This window comes from Pelophylax lessonae (assembly GCF_965119305.1).
Source record: "Pelophylax lessonae genome assembly, chromosome: 9".
NCBI classification, from domain to species: domain Eukaryota; kingdom Metazoa; phylum Chordata; class Amphibia; order Anura; family Ranidae; genus Pelophylax; species Pelophylax lessonae.
In genome coordinates this window covers 93,160,372-93,177,866 of record NC_138776.1, presented here as the reverse complement: position 1 = coordinate 93,177,866, position 17,495 = coordinate 93,160,372, and the positions used below count along the sequence as shown (strand labels likewise).

At 44.8% G+C, this 17,495-nt stretch overlaps 1 protein-coding gene across 4 annotated transcripts in view; it reads left to right on the top strand.

Moving 5' to 3' along the window:
• The window catches only part of SLK (STE20 like kinase), a 147,408-nt gene that overhangs the window by 49,711 nt on the left and 80,202 nt on the right, over nt 1-17,495 (top strand). For all 4 annotated transcript variants that reach the window (XM_082268245.1, XM_082268242.1, XM_082268244.1 and 1 more), the window contains exon 2: nt 14,962-15,126. In XM_082268245.1, the coding sequence (XP_082124371.1) occupies nt 14,962-15,126 (165 nt within the window). The remainder of the gene's footprint in view (nt 1-14,961; nt 15,127-17,495) is intronic.

Sequence of the window (17,495 nt, the reverse complement as noted above, 5' to 3'; positions counted from 1 at the left end):
GATGGGGTACTGTTACTCCCACTAATACCAATAATGGGCACTATTCCTCCCACTGATTACAAACCATGACCATGTTTATTTTCACTGATGTTGGGCCCGAGACATTTTCCACCCTCACCGACCACAACCTGGACCCCCGTAAAGTCTGAAGAATAGTAAATTGGCCCTTTGTTTGAAAAGTTTGTAGACCCCTGCCATAGTGCATTACTGCACGTTCAGGTGTTTGGGGATGTTGGGGTGAAGTTCAGAATACCATTCAGAATAAATGACACCACATTACCACAGCACAGTGGTGTGAATAGACCCTCAGCCTGGGTTCACACTATTGCAAAAAAGGGAACCAGCGCAATTCCAGTGCAGGTTTCCGCATTGCATCTCACTCGCAGCTAGTTCACACTCCCCTCTGCGAACCGATGCGGGTGTCAATACAAAGTTACTGACACCCCCCGATTGGTTCGCAAATTGCAGTGCAAACTGTGAATACAGACAGGAATTAGATCGCATGGGTGTGAACACCTATGTGATCTGATTTCAGTGCGGAAAAAATAGGTTTCTGCAGCATTTTCATGCAAATGCAAAGCGAGTTCAGCCATACATATTGTATGGCTGAATTGGCATCGCACAGACATCGCATATGATCTGCAGAGCAATGTGGTGCAAATCACATGCGATTACTGTGTTCACAATAGTCTGAACCCAGACTCCCAACAAAAAAAATGAGAAGGCAGAGTGAAGTCCCCCCCCCCCCCCCCCCGCCTAGGCAAGTGCGCCGAAAGTCAAACATAAAGTGAGTATTTTTCTTTTTTTTTCCATGTTTTCCTATTTAATTACTGTTTTTTTAGTCAGTACGCTAGCCTTCTATACCCCATCAAGGCAAACAAATCTGGAAGGGGCTCTCGTGTATTTGTTACTTTGTGCCAACAGTGTGAAGAGCAGCACATGTTGTAGCTCAGATGGCACTTTCACTGTTGTGCGGTGTGAACTCTGTTGTTACAGGATCAGCTGTTAATCCAGCATTGAAATGTAAATATTTGTATGTAAAGTACAGCAAACATGGCTGTGTCCGTGTGCAGTGACAGGAACCACAGAGCCTGCCTAGGAAGACAAACACAAATGGTCTGTTTTGTAGCATTTTGGATTACAAACGTTGCAAATGCAAACGCATAGACGGCTGACTGGTGGCACACAGCTGTGATTAGTATTACTTTCTTGTGAGATTTGAGTATCTGAGTGAGGCCTCAAGTCCTAATCTTGTTAGCATTTTTATATGAAGTGATGCAAAGCAAAGTCGAGCTATTGTACTCAAAGGAATAGTTCACTTTTACCAAAAAACTGACAGTGCAGAGAAGATAGGTCTGTAGATAAAAACAGGCTGTGCAGCTTTGAGGAAAACTCAATAATTATTATTTAATATAGGTGTAGGGCTGTAGGCAGTTTATGCACCTCGTAAAGCCTGGCTAGAAATCTCCCAGACTGAAAAATGAATACATGTGTTCTTAAGGTTTCTGCATTCACCATTGAAGTTCTTTAGTAACAAACAGGGTGCAGCACCAGTATTAATAATGTTCAGTCCAATAAAGGAATGTCCATATGTAATAATAGGAAAGGGCGTGGCCTGGAGCAGCATGCAGTAGTAAGCTAGTGACCAGAGCTCCGCCGGCTGATCATCCTTTATCCCTATAATCCTGCACCCCGAGCCTTGATTTTGGGTCCACCGCATCACACCTGTGCCCTTGCACCCCTTGTGCCATGTTGCCGCCGAAGAAACCGACCGATACCCTGGCAAAACTGGACAAATACCACCGACAGGAAAAAGACAACTCCTCCCAAGATGGCACTGAGGCGGAAGCGGGGGGGAGCACGGCGGGCACTGATACTATCCGTGTACTAGATGCGATCTCCCTCTGCCAGGCATCTCTTACGGCCAAAATAGAAGAGGTCAATTTGGGCATCTCCCTGATTCGCCAGGACCAACAAAAGCTGCGGGACCGGGTTGCGGAGGCCGAACACTGGATCAGCGGTGTGGAGGATTCCCTGCCCCCCCTGCAGCATACCTCTGACCGTCTCCAGCTCCAGGTGAGCCAGCTATTGATGAGACAAGATGATATTAAAAATAGACTGAGGCGCTGCAATGTCCGGCTGATAGGCCTTCCGGAGGGGGCTGAGGGTAGGGATCCTGCAGATTTTCTGGTGCGCCTCCTGATTTATACCTATGGGCGTGAGGCCTTCTCCCCTACATTTACAGTGGAACGTGCCCACCGTTTATCAGGAAGACCCCCCACCTCAGGGAGCACCCCCCCCACACTTTCATCGCTAAGTTGCTCAACTATAGAGATAGACACCATCCTAAGGCTGAACAGAGGGAAGGACAATATTCCTTTTGGGAATGGAAGGATTGCGATCTTCCCCGATTTCTTGGCAGAAGTGCAAAAAAAGCGCAAAACTTTTCTTGAAGCCAAACGCAGGCTCCGCATCAAGCATATTAATAACAGGAAAGACAATCCCCACACTAAATGCCGTAGACGTCATCGGAAGTGTCTATTGATGACGAAACGCATAAGGCCACTCTTTAATTTGGGGGTCATTGCTTTCTGGTAAGCAGGATCTCCTCTCCCGACACAGTGGTGACGTGTGCTTTCAGGATTCACCGCATTTGGTGCAGGGATTGCCTTTCCTGTTATAATTGCATATGGACATTCCTTTATTGGACTGAACATTATCAATACTGGCGCTGCACCCTGTTTGTTACTATATTGCTGTGGGTTTACAATCTTACCTATTTGTGCTGGCTGCCTATATTTAATTTTAATACCAAGCGCAGATATTATTATTTATTTTTTTTGCATTGAAATTCTTTGACTTCAGTTTGTAGATGGACAGTGGCATTGCGTGATTTGGTAGAAGGCGCTAGTAGCAGCTTTTTCATTTAAAAATGCATTTTGGTGTGCGAATAGGCAATTTTGTAGTTTTGTTGAACTGGTCATGCTGGAGATCATTTTGTAGCGGGCTATAAATTTCCCAGGTTTTGTAGGTACTTGTGTTCTCCAGTGTATGGCTGGATGCCATAACCCCGGTATCATTCTTTCCCTTAGGCAGCTGGCTTCAGTAATCCCAGCTGTGGATTCACTTTTAGAAGCGGGTTAAGAGGTGCCCCCCCCCCCCAGCTGCTTTCCGCTTCTTCCTGGGCTAACGTTAACTTTTTTATTTTTTTGATATTTTGCTGTTAAGGGTAGAGGAGAGATTTGGGGTCTTTTAGACCCCAGATCTCTCCATAAAGAAGACCTGTCATGCTGTAATGTTCTTGCAAGGAATGTTCACTTTTATTGCTATCGCAAGAAATGTAATCAAAACATTTTTTTTTTTTAACGAACAGTGTAAGAATAAAAAAAAAAATATAATAAAATACATCATTTTAAAGTGCCGCCGCCCCCGCGTGCTTGCGCACAGTAGTGAACTCATACATAGGTCGCGCCCACATATGTAAACAGTGTTTGCACCACACATGTGAGGTATTGCCGCAAACATCTGAGCCAGAGCAATAATTCTAGCACTAGACCTCCTCTGTAACTCTAAATTTATAATCTGTAGAAATGTAAAGCGTCGCCTATAGAGATTTTTAGGCGCTGTAGCTTGACGCCATTCAACGAGTGCGCGCAATTTATAAGCATGACAGGTTTGGTATCTATTTGGCATAACAGCATCTTTCATTTAAAAAAAAAAAAAAACATACCACTATTTTTTTTATTCATTAAAATGTATTTTAAAAAAAAAGTGTGTGGAAAAACTGCTGTGCAAAAAAGAAATTGACATTAAAAATGTAAGCGACTGCCTTTCTCTCTAGGTTCTCTGCTAAAAAAAATAAATCTGTTTGGCGGTTCTAAGTAATTGTCTAGCAAAAAATACTGTTTTAAACTTGTAAACAACAAATGTCAGAAAAAGGCTGGGTCCCGAAGTGGCTAATCTATCTGAAGGCATGGACCTAAACTCTTTGCGCTATAGCCTAGGTTCCCACTGAGGCCACTCAAGTCAGCATTTCAGTCCAACTTTGGGGCTGATTTCACAGACATCTGTGTGGGTTCATGCACAGATGTCTTAAAATCGCCCCCCCAAAGTCGCAAAAAGTAGTACAGAAACTACTTTTGGGAATTGGTGTGGCGCCGCAAAGTTGGCCCCTCACCAATTCAGATGGTGTAATTGGCTCGGATTTGACGTGATTTGACATGTCAAATCAGGCCAATATGAACATGGGCTGATATGTAGCAAACAGAAGTAAGGCAAAGAAATGATATTACCCATACTAGCCAGTCATATTTTGGATTACATTTACTCAAGAAAACATCTGGCTGTGGTTGCTTTGGGTTGCATCCTTTTTTATGCCCTACATGTTAAAGAAGCCCACTGTATTTAGCCAAAAAATAGAGTTCCAGACAAGATAAAGGAGGAGGAATCTCTGAAATGGAGACAGTAGTAGCAAAATGACAGAGTTTCTGTCACTTCACGTATGCCTCCACTGCTGAATATCCACTCTTTGGGGAAATCTCCGCTCATTTCCCATCTGGTGGACCTCACATGATTTGGGGTGAAATCGCTGCCACTGGGACATAGAACTGATATAAGTTCCTACCCTTCCCAACACTGTACAGACAAAAAGAATTTGGATTGAGTTCCACTATGATTGAAAGGTTGGGAACATACAGAAAATTTGGGATTGGTTTGTAGAAAATGGAAGGAAGGAGTGTGTAAACGAGGTTTATTTTAAAGAAGGCGAGCCAATGGTGTGTTTATTTTCAGCCTGATATGTTAAGTACATGTTCTCTCCCAGCCAGCTTTCATCACATCTCGACTTATCAACAGACATGACTTCATCCCAGTGACACAACATCATTGTGAGAGATTCTTAGCTACCGTTATCCTGTGTGAGTCATCGGGTTGTAGTCAGTACTTAGTTTAGTTGTTCCCTTTTGTAAGAAAAAGGAAGGGCATGTCAGTATAGATGTTTGAAAGCTGTGTAATATCTCACTCCAGCAAATGCATAGGGGAAACGGGAAAACATTTTGAGAGACATAGATTTATACACAAGTCGAGCAAGTTAGGTTAGCCAGTTGTCAATTTTAATTTTGTTTATGCTTGAGGTTGGGAAAAGGGTAAAAACCTCAACCCTTAACTACGTGCGGCCCACCCGCCCACAATGTACTACTGATGGGTGGCCTGTACAGGCAAAGCGGCGTTCTGGTACGTCGCTACCTGTTTCCAGGTTTAGGGCGCGCACGTGTGTGCCCCCTTCCATGGACACCTGCTGTAATTGTAAACAGTGGGAGTCTGTCAGCAGATTCTGATCAATGATTCATGACCAGGACCTGCCGAATAGCTGTGTCCAATCACAGATCCGAGCCCTGTGTTGACCATCCACATAAGGCTCTTTACAGAGGGAACAAACTCTATTTCTTAGGGTCCATGTACAATGCAACTTGTAAACGGCCGTTTAGGAGCAGTTGGGCGTTTTTTTTCAGAAGACCCTGAACCCCCCTACATGTTATCTTATCTGTCCATGTACACTGAGTCATTTACAGTCATTTACTGGCAGTTGAGTTAAGTGTTGTTTTTTGGAAAGCAATTATTTGTGTTCAGGATGTTCAGAACGTGTGTTTACCGGCGTTTCAAACACAAAAACGCGACCGAACGCGATCACCCGCGTTTAGCACTCGCGTTTTTTTCATTTTAAAGGGGAATGATTTTTTGACCTCCTAGAAATGGTTCTGAGCGCAAACGCCCGCTAAACACGGCTGCAAACGCGACACAACGGACGTTTTAAACGTCCTTTAAATTCCAGTGTTCAAGGGACTTTTTAAAACGTCCCGTGTACATGTACCCTTAGGCTGGCCATACATTTATACAATTTTCTTTAAATTTACCTTCAACTATGTAGTGCAAGGGCCTTGCTTATTGCATACAAATTGAACATGTTTAGGTTTGACCTCCTATTATATGGTTTTGGTAAATCTAAAGAAAATCTGTACAAGGACATTTTACAATGTATGGCCAGCAGGGATAAGAAAGAAAGAGATTATTAGTAAAAAGCAGCACATATTACACATTGTTAGGCACACAGTAAACCCCTTCCCAGCCAGTGTCGGTACAGTGTATAGTATTGTCAGTGATCACTGTATTAGTGGCAGTTAGTGCCCTTAGTGTGTAAGTTAATGTCAGAGTACCCGCTGCATGATCACAGTCCCACTAGAAGTCGCTGAACACCGCCATAAGTAGTATGTAAAAAAAAAAAAAAAACAGGATGTATACCATCATTTGTAGGTGCTATAAGGCTCCATGCACACAGGGCGTCATAAAAACGTGCTCCAAAGCTGTTTACATAACGCCGGGAAACAGCAGCTGTAAAAACGTGCTTTCAGTAGCTTTTTCTACTAGCGTTATTGCACGTTTGGCCACAGTAGCTGTTAGCAGCGTTTTTTTCTGCCTCCATTCAAAATCAATGGTTCCCTATGGGAGCCTATTGATTTGAATGGAAGTCACACCGCAGGTCGGATCAGGGTGATCCGACTTGCGGTGCGACCTGCACTGTGAGAATCTTGAATGGGAACTCCACGCCAAAATGGGGAAAAAAACGGCGTGGGGTTCCCCCCCAGGTTCCAAACCAGGCCCTTCGGATCTGGTATGGAATTTGAGGGTAGCCCCGTGCCGAAAAAGGGGCTACCCTCAAAGGGAAAAGGGGAGGGGACGAGCGAGCGGCCCCACCCCCCCTGGATCATACCAGGCCACACGCCCTCAACATGGGGGGGGTGTGGGTGCTTTGGGGCAGGGGGGGCTCTGCACCCCGCACCTCAAAGCACCTTGCCCCCATGTTGATGAGGACAAGGGCCTCATCCCCACAACCCTGGCCGGTGGTTGTGGGGGTCTGCGGGCAGGGGGCTCATCGGAATCTGGAAGCCCCCTTTAACAAGGGGGCCCCCGATCCCAGACCCCCCTCCCTATGTGAATGGGTATGGGGTACACTGTACCCCTACTCATTCACCCCATAAAATGCAGTGTATGGAAATAACGACAGGAGACGTTTTGGAAAATTTATTAAAAATCTTCATCCGGCTCTTGTCCTCTCCGGGGGTCTTCTCCTCTCCGAGGGTCTTCTGCTCTTTTGCTGTCCGCCCTTCTTGTCTTCTCCTCTCCGGGGTCTTCTGCTGTCTTCTCCTCTCCGGGGGTCTTCTGCTCTTTTGCTGTCCGCCCTTCTTGTCTTCTCCTCTCCGGGGGTCTTCTGCTGTCTTCTCCTCTCCGAGGGTCTTCTGCTGTCTGCCCTTCTGCTGTCCAATCTTCTTGTCTTCTCCTCTCCGGTCTTCTGCTCTTTTGCTGTCGGCTGTCCTTCTTCCTCCGGTCCTCCTCCGACGACGTCTTCAGCGATTATGCCGGCCTCTGGTCTCTGCAGCTTATTATATAGCCATTAGGGGCGTGGCCGCCAGATGACGTCATCGGGAGACCACGCCCCCTTGTGTCACAGATGATGTCATCTGTGACACAAGGGGGCGTGGTCTCCCGATGACGTCATCTGGCGGCCACGCCCCTAATGGCTATATAATAAGCTGCAGAGACCAGAGGCCGGCATAATCGCTGAAGACGTCGTCGGAGGAGGACCGGAGGAAGAAGGACAGCCGACAGCCGACAGCAAAAGAGCAGAAGACCGGAGAGGAGAAGACAAGAAGATTGGACAGCAGAAGGGCGGACAGCAGAAGACCCTCGGAGAGGAGAAGACAAGAAGGGCGGACAGCAAAAGAGCAGAAGACCCCCGGAGAGGAGAAGACAGCAGAAGACCCCGGAGAGGAGAAGACAAGAAGGGCGGACAGCAAAAGAGCAGAAGACCCTCGGAGAGGAGAAGACCCCCGGAGAGGACAAGAGCCGGATGAAGATTTTTAATAAATTTTCCAAAACGTATCCTGTCGTTATTTCCATACACTGCATTTTATGGGGTGAATGAGTAGGGGTACAGTGTACCCCATACCCATTCACATAGGGAGGGGGTCTGGGATCGGGGGCCCCCTTGTTAAAGGGGGCTTCCAGATTCCGATGAGCCCCCTGCCCGCAGACCCCCACAACCACCGGCCAGGGTTGTGGGGATGAGGCCCTTGTCCTCATCAACATGGGGGCAAGGTGCTTTGAGGTGCGGGGTGCAGAGCCCCCCCTGCCCCAAAGCACCCACACCTCCCCCATGTTGAGGGCGTGTGGCCTGGTATGATCCAGGGGGGGTGGGGCCGCTCGCTCGTCCCCTCCCCTTTCCTGGCATGCCGGACTGCATGCTCGGATAAGGGTCTGGTATGGATTTTGGGGGGGACCCCATGCCGTTTTTTCGGCGCGGGGCTACCCTCAAATTCCATACCAGATCCGAAGGGCCTGGTTTGGAACCTGGGGGGGAACCCCACGCCGTTTTTTTCCCCATTTTGGCGTGGAGTTCCCCCTCAAGATTCTCACAGTGCAGGTCGCACCGCAAGTCGGATCACCCTGATCCGACCTGCGGTGTGACTTCCATTCAAATCAATAGGCTCCCATAGGGAACCATTGATTTTGAATGGAAGAAAAAAAACGTATAACGTGGCTTAACGCACGTTAAGCAACGTTATGGAGCCTTATGGAGCCTTTAGCAGCGTCAGACGTTTTTTGCAGCTTGACGCTGGAGCTCCTGAACCCACAGTTCCTGGGTTTTTTTTGGAGCTGTAAAACGCCTATGCCACTTGGAGCTCCTAAAAGCTCTATGTGTGCATGAGGCCATAGAATAACATGGATGGGCGTTCTGCAGCTGCAAAAAAAAACGTCTGACGCTGCTAACAGCAGCTGTAAAAACGTCCAGTGTGCATGAGGCCTTACTTTCACATAAAGCAAATACTAAACACTCAGTGTCAGTTCACACCACATGCAGTCCAGTGCGTTTTTGTTTCTGCATCAAAAACGCATAGATAGTAGGTCATTTGATTTTCAGCAGCGTAGTTCACACCAGTCTGGTCAGTTCCAGTGCATTCCTGGAGAAAAAAAAGTAGAACATGCTGCATTATTACTGTACTGGAACTCTGTAAAATGCTTCAAAATACATTGGAACTAATCAAAAACACGCATGCAAAAAAGCATCCGGACTGCATTTCTATGTTGTGAACTGGCCCTCCATTAGGATTTTTTTTTTTTTACAAAAAAAAAAAATAGCAATACATTTGTCCTAAATTTATGAATAAATCAGATTTTTTTTTTTTTTAACTTTTTTATTGGATGTATTTTATAGCATATATATATATATATATATATATATATATATATATATATATATATATATATATATATATATATATAATATTTTTTTTTTTTTTTTAAATTTTCAGTCTTTTTATATAGTAAAAAATAAAAAAACCCACCCAATGATCAAATACCACCAAAAGAAAGCTCTATTTGTGTGACAAAAGTGATACAACGTTTGGGTACAGCATTTTATGCAATTACCAGTTAAAATAGCGCAGTGCTAAATACCAAAAAAATGGCCTGTCACAAAGTCTTCTGTGAATGGAAAACTGCAAACCCCCCACAGACTTATTGGCTGTCGGCTTGTCGTTCTCAGTGAACTACCATGGCGCTGTGAGCGCTATGGTAGTTCAGTGATTTTTCCTGTCAGCATGTATCGGCTTGCTTGTACCTCGATACTCTGACCGGTCTGCAGAAGACTTGTGTGGCAATAGAGATCTGCTGATCGCTGGTGCAATGCTTTACAGGCTTTTGCAACAAAAAAATAATAAATTACACTCTGGCTGGTTCGGCACTGAGGCCAATATTAACCATTGCCCTGGTGTTGCAGACTCTGACAGAATGGGCTAGTCTTTTGCACCTCCCTGCCTTTGTTGAGCTGGTGGACCAGCTGGTCCAGGGGGCTGCAGTTTATCTGTGATGTCTCTTTGAATGCGGCTCCCCTAGTGGTTTCGCTCTCTGTTTCGACAGTGGTCCTTCAGGGCATGTGTTTTGACTTAAATGCTGGTCTACGGACCAGACTTCTAAGAAGGCCTTGACTGATCTTCCCTTTCAAGGAGATCGCCTGTTTGGTGCTACCCTGAATGACGTCATAAAAGGTCTCACAGGGGGGGAAGAGTACCTTTCTTCCAATGGCTACTAGGGGTAAGGACCCTCGTTGTAGACGTGGGCCCTCCTTCTCAGCTCATAAGTTTTTTTTTTTTTTGTTTTTTTTCTTCCCTCAGGGTTGTCTAACAAGGGATAGGAACCCTTCGGGGCCTCCTCTGGAGAATCCAAGCTACCTTGGTCTGGCAAGTCAAGAGCTGGCTTCTTCAGACCCGCAGACAAGACCCCTTTAGAAGGTGCGCCCTCACCCATATCTGGGGTGGGGGGACGCCTTCGCAGGTTCTCGGACCCGTGGACTCCCCTGGTACAAGACAAGTGGGTCCACAAGGTAATTCGGTCTGGCTACAAGATCAAGTTTCGTTCTTACCCTCCGCTAAGGTTCTTTCTTCCAACGTGCGACTGTCCCCGGTCCATTTTTCAGGTGGTGCAAGACCTTTAACCTTAAAGAGTGATGGTCCCGGTTCCGACTTCGGGAACGTTTTCAGGGGTTTTACTGTGTTTCAGGTCCCCAGGAAGGAAGGCAAGGTGCGTCCAATTCTGGACCTCAAGGCTCTGAACTGCTTTGTGCGGGTGCAGAAGTTCAAAATGGAGGCCATTCACATGGTGGTGGCTTCACTGCATCAGGGGGATTTTCTTGCCTCCATCGACATCAAGGACGCTTACCTTCACAGATGCGCTGGTGGCCCCGAGGGGTTGATACCGTCTGATTTACGCCTTCCCTCCTCTCAAGTTCTGCCAAGACTTCTCTGCATGATCGAGGCAGAAGGTATTCTGGTCATTTTAGTGGCCCCCGGACTGGCCTCACCAGACTTGGTACGCCGACCTGGTGCGACTGGTCGCCAACGTTCTTGGAAGCTTCCTCTCATGGAGGATCTGCTGTCCCAAAGACCAATCTGCCATCCTGCTTTACAGTCGCTGTCTTTGACCGCTTGGCTGTTGAACGCCAGGTGATGATGATGGATAGAGGTTTGTCTGAGTCGGTGATTTTAATGCTGTTAAAAGCTAGGAAATCTACTTCTAGGAAGATCTACCATCATACGTGGAAGACATGCATTGCGTGGTGTGAGTCTCTTAGGGTTCATCCTCGCTCTTTGGCTTGGATCTTGACCTTCCTTCAACGGGGTTGAGCAGAAATTGGCCTTGAATACGATCAAGGGTCAGTTACCGGCCTTAGCAGTCTTTTTTCAATGGCCCTTGGCCACATACTCCCTGGTGCGTACTTTTCTTCAGGGAGTTAGTAACTTGACTCCCTCCAGTTCTGTCTCTGTTGTCACCTTGGGACCTCAATTTGGTGCTCTCAGTCCTCCAGAAGCTTCCTTTTGAGAATCTTCGGGAGATTCCCCTGCTTACACTGTCCAAGAAGTTGGCCTTTTTGGTGGCTTTCACCTCTGCGCGCAGGGTGTCGGAATTGGCGGCGTTATCCTGTCGTTCACCATACTTGGTGCTTCACAGTGATAAGGTGGTTTTTCGCCTCTGTCCGTCGTTCCATCCAAAGGTGGTCTCTGATTTTTTTTTGAATGAAGACATTTGGTTGCCTTCCCTGTGTCCCAGGCCAAAACATCCAAAGGAAATTGCTTTGCATGCCTTGGATGTGGTCAGGGCAATAAGAGTGTACCAGCTACGGAGTCTTTTAGGCAGTCACTCACTATTTTTGCTCACGATGGGCCTCAAAGGGTTGTCCGCTTCCTTTCCGACCATTTCCAGATGGATCAGACAGACTGTTCTTCAGGCCTATTCCATCAGGGGTCAGGTTCCTCCTTCCCCTCTGTCAAGGCGCACTCTACTCGGGCGCTTCGGGCCTTCTGTCGTCAGGCGTCAGTGATGCAGGTTTGCAAGGCAGCCACCTGGTCGTCGGTGCACACTTTCACAAAGTTCTAAAGTGGATGTGTTGGCATCTGCGGCTGCTTCCTTTGCCTGAAAAGTTTTGCAGACTGGTGTTTAGAGGACATGGTCCTCTTTGAGGGTGTATTGTTTTATTCAGGTGGGCTCCAGTTGTTTTGGTCAAGCTCTTGTTGCCTGGTTGGCTACTGTTTAGCCTTGGGACTATTTTGCTGTTCCCACCCCTCATGTTTAACACTGCTTTGGGACGTCCCATTGATTAAGAACATCAGGAGCTGTATCCGTCAATTAACGAAAGACAAAATTGGATTTTTGACTCAAGGTAAAATCCATTTCTCTGATGTTCATTGACAGAGCACCCACCCCTCTATGGAGTTGTAATTCTTCTGACACTGCTTGTAACAAAACTGAGTACCTATAGCAGAGAGAGGGACTATACTCCCTGGGACTGCCCATAGGCGTAGCCAGTTTTTTTTTTTCTGCCTAGTGTCCTACTCCTGTAGGGGGCAGTAAAGCACAAGAAAAGCTAAAGAAAAATGTATTCCTTATATTCTATGTATGTCTCACACTGGTCCATTGTGCTTCAGATGTGGTGTTAAAAATCTTGCATCAATAACGCAACAGTGTTCTGTTTTTAAATGCGGTTTTAGAGTCACATGACCTATGAAAAACATACCACAAGCACCGTTAAATTGTGGTGTTTTCGGCACTATTATGTTTTTCCCCTATCTGCAAAATGCTGATGACACCCTTTTTGGCCGATGTGTTTCGGCTGTCAAAATGTCGGTGCATCTTTAGTTTCTGCCCTTTCAGTTTTGATTTAGAGACTATGGGTGTCTCCGTTTATGAGATACTTGTACAAGGCGTTTCTCATGAACCACCTCTAGTTCCCCCTCCCCTGTGACTCTGGGATCTGAATCTGGTTTTCTCTACACATCAAATACCATTATTTGAACCCAAAAGAGACATTCCTCTCTCTGCTCTTGGCCTCAAATTGGTGTTCCGTTGCCTTTTCAGGTTTTGCATTGGGACAAAGTGTTGTTGCGGCCTGAGACTTCCTTCTTGCCTAAGGTGATTTCTGCCTTTCACCAAAAACAGGACATCATTTTTTATCCTTCTGTCTGGCTCCAGTTCACCCAAAAGGACATTTCCCTCCATTGCCTGGTGTGGTTTGGGCAGTGAGAATCTTATATCTCAGCTATTGTTAATTTCAGAAGATTCTTTTTTGTTATAGCAGATGGACCAACGAAGGGTACTCTGACTTCTCTTTCTATCATGTTAGTTGGCCCAGGCATACCATCATCAATGCTTATAGTCTCAAGGATTCAGATTCACTCCTTTCTGTCAAGGCACACACTACAAGATCTGTGAGTGCTTCTTAGGCTTTTCGGTACCGCATGTTCTCTAGGTTCTACCAGGTGGAAGTTGAGGCCTCAGCTGGTACCAGCTTTGGGTGTAAAGTCAGTCTGTATGTTGAGCTGCAAGCAGTTCCCAGTTTTTTTTTTTTGGACTGGTTGGTATTTGTTTGCTGTGTTGCCCACTCCCCAGTTGATCATCCTCTGGACTTCATATGTCCCTCAATGGATAATAAAATGTACCTGCTGTGAAATCCTTATTTTGGAATCCATTAAGGGACAAAGGTCCTGCCCTTTGTGATTGTGATCATGCTGTTGGTACTGGTTTGCTAATAAACTGAGACTGGAGTCACATCCTCCTGTAGGCAGAAATATAACTGAAAGATGAAAGACAGACTTCCTGCTTGCCTCAATAGACTCCGAAAGAAGGACTTTACGGGGAGTACAAAAATATATTATTCTGTAACCCGCAGTGAAGTGCACCTTGCCAGTGCACCACAATGCACAAATGTAACCATTTGTTTTCCTGCCTGATTTTGCCCTGGCAACCCATAAGCCTGCCACACTGCATTCCATGTTGATGTGCGTGTAGTAGCAACCCTTAAATGTGTCAATTTGGCTGGGCTGAGTGTACCGCTGGACCATGAGACCGATGAGTGGTCTCATTTTTTAAAGTCAGCAGCTACACTTTTGACAGGTGGCTGGAACTCCTCTTTAAAGAGCACGGAGCCTGTAACAGTAGGGGGACATACCTTCCATTCAAGTGTCCCTGGACTCCTGTACACTACGGGGTCTATTTATAAATGTTTTTATTTACACAATTGTCACCAAGGAATTACACATTTTTCCAATTAAATCAAATGAGACATTTTTGAATCTTGTGTAAAAAAAAAAAAAAGAAAGTTAGAAAAGCTTGCTATATATATATATATATATATATATATATATATATATATATATATATATATATATATATATATATATATATATATATATATATATATATATAAAATCTCTTTTTAAAAAAGAGAAGTATGGACTTAAAAAATAAAAATAAAAAAAAATGTTTTGCCCACCTAGGTGGATGCAGCATCTGTCCTCTGCTGGCTCTGCGGTGAGAACTAGGCAATCACACACTGCTAATCACTCAGTTCTCCCTCCCTCCGCTCTGAGCAGAGAGCTGTGACTGTCAGTCTCCGACTCTCTGCTCTGCTCCTCCAGTGCTCAGTGGGGCTCTGGGCTGTGGAGGGAGTGGGATGGGCTGGCTCAGTCTCAATGGATCACTGATGAGAGGCTGAGCCCTCTGTCAGCTGAAAGAACCGCAGAACTAACCACTCCTGTGACCTACAGTAAAAGTACACGCAAAAGAGCCTTGGCTATACTTTACTTTACTTACTTTAAGTTTGTGAATTATCCATGAGTGACAGTTTATCCATTTTTTTTAAGTCACTAGACATTGTCCTTACACATAATAAAAATGGAATTTGAAGAAATCAGTGGTGTTGTGATTTATGTCATTTTTTTTTTTGTGCAAAACAAAATCTAGTGTAACATTTTTTTTTTCTTTTTTTTTTTTTTTTTTTTTTGGACATATTGTCCCAAACACCACAGTATGTGTTTTAACTGCACTAACCAGACTGTTTTTGTGTGTTTTTCTCAGGCCCAGAATAAAGAGACTGGCATTTTGGCAGCAGCAAAGGTCATCGATACAAAGTCTGAGGATGAACTTGAAGATTACATGGTGGAAATCGAGATTTTGGCATCATGTGATCATCCAAACATTGTTAAATTACTGGATGCTTTTTATTATGAAAATAATCTTTGGGTAAGTAATACATTGGGTATACAATTTCTGTCTCTGCGTTCTGTGTTATCAATGTAAGACTGTATAGTGCCAAGTAATGTTCTGCTTATAAAGATAGACTATCTGGACAGTGATCTGTAATCCTGCAGTGTGCACTCCTACCTCCAAAGAGAACCAGACACTGAAGGGTTTTAGCCAGGTTGTAAATGTTCAGTCTTAAGGCGAACATATGGGCTTCTCTTACTTTATACAGGCTATAGGTAGTTAGAGCAGATACCCTCAAATTATTTCCAGAGCATCCTGGTAACCCACAGCTCTCTACAAAATATCATATATCATCCAAAGCTGGCATTTTTTAAATTATTACAGAGTTCCATCAGAATAAGAAAAAGCAGTCATCAATTACACAACGTACAGTAAGGATCAGAACAGAGGAGATTTCCAACAGTACAATAGAAGTTACAGAGCTGCTGACAAAGTTATGTAATCCATTCACAGAGCTGGCTTTTTTTTCTTTTTTTTTTTGCTGACCATCGAGGCCACGTGTTTGCATTTGGTAGTGGTGGGGAAGAAGAGGTGCCGTAGTTTGACCATGCCAGCTGGTTTTGGGATCCTAGGGCCATCTAATGGTAATCTGTGTATTTCACCCTAGCTCAGCCGCCACAGCGAATAAAACAGAACAACGTGCTACATGCACTTTGTCCCCTGGAGGACTAGATTAACAGAATTTTTTCTGGTGAGTTATTCTTTAAGCTAGTAAATTTGTATAACAGAAGATGTTCTGTAGGAGTCATGGGCTCACAGCATTCCTAAGAAAAGTAAGGAGGCAGGGCCATCCTAAAGGTGCAGGCTCCAGGTTTGTCTTTATAAATCCTGCTTCACTGGATAAAAGGTTACTGATATAGGTGACTGTGTGTGGGATACAATGTTAAAGTGTCGAGTCAAAAGAATAAAAAACCTACAACTGATTGGCTCAAACATTGAAACCCTATATGTAAGAATGGCCAAATCAAAACCTCAGTTGTGTTTAAATGCTTTGATTACGGATGAGACATGGATGCAGGACAGACAGGGGTTTGAGGTGAACAAAGCTTGCACAATTCACCCGCCTGACTTCCCAGCTGCTGTAATGTAAACAGACAGCCAGGTGATGTCAGGGATCTGTCATGGGAATGCAATGTGTATACATTGGCAGGCATCAGGTTCTTGTGATTGATTATAGAAATACATTACTGCAGGGCTCGACAAACCCCAGGCGCCAGGTCGCATTGGCGACTAGAATTAGCGACCTGGCGCCTGGGGTGCACTGCAAGAGGTGTCCTGTCAATTTTGCGCCCCCCCAACCACTCACCGAGTGCACGGACTTCCGCGCCGTCCGAAAATTAAGGCTGCGTCTTTTCGGCCTTCTTCTGTGAGATGAGATTGGCTTCCAACGGGGAACTGGCGCCCTCTTGTGGTGGCCGGGAGTTTGACAAGCAGTAACTAATGGCTGTTTCCCCTGCCTGTCCTTAATGCCTGTCCATCTCCTTCCCCAAGAGGAGATGAGGGAAGTTTTTGCAGGCTTCATCTCCCTGTCCACTTACCTTTGCTTAAAAGGTAAGTGGACAGGGAGTGTGGTTATTATTATTATTATTTATTTTTTAAATTAGTAAAAAAATTCATAATTATTTTTCTTTTTTTTTTTTAATTATTATTAAAAAAATTATTTTTTCAATTTATAAAAAAATAAAAAATTTATTTTTCTATTTTTTTTTTCAATTATTATAAAAAAAAAATTAAAAAAATGATATATAATAATTTTTTTTTTTTCCTCATCGCCATGCCACAGCCGAAGGCCCCTTTCACACGGGCTGTCTGATCAGGTCCGCCTGTCAGTTTTTCAGGCAGACCTGATCGGACCCTTCTGTCTCCTCTATGGCGCAGTAATCTGCCGCCATCTGATCCTGTCTGCCAAAAACAGACGGATGGTGGTTCTATTTTCTATCCATCCCGTGGATCTGATCAGATGGCATTGGATGGAAAGAGACAGACAGTCTGTTTCCATACGATTGCGCTATAGAGGAGAGTGGGGTTCTAGTCATCTTTATGTGTAAATTTAGTATGTTATTTTTTTGGAAATAAAGCTTGGTTGGTTGTTTAAAAAAAAAACTGGCTCCTAACATTTTTAGCTGGCTCCTAGATTTCAGGAAAATTTTGTCAAGCCCTGCATTACTGGACACTGTGATTGACGATGGACTTGCATTCCTGGATGGCCGTGATTGACAATAGATTTTCTGTATAGTTATTATAGGGAAGTGGGTGAAAGATGGTATTGTAATACGGGGGTGTGATTCCGGGGTGGTGAACACTCCCTATCACACCCTCTTCTGTGATGCAACAAGGAGGTAAAG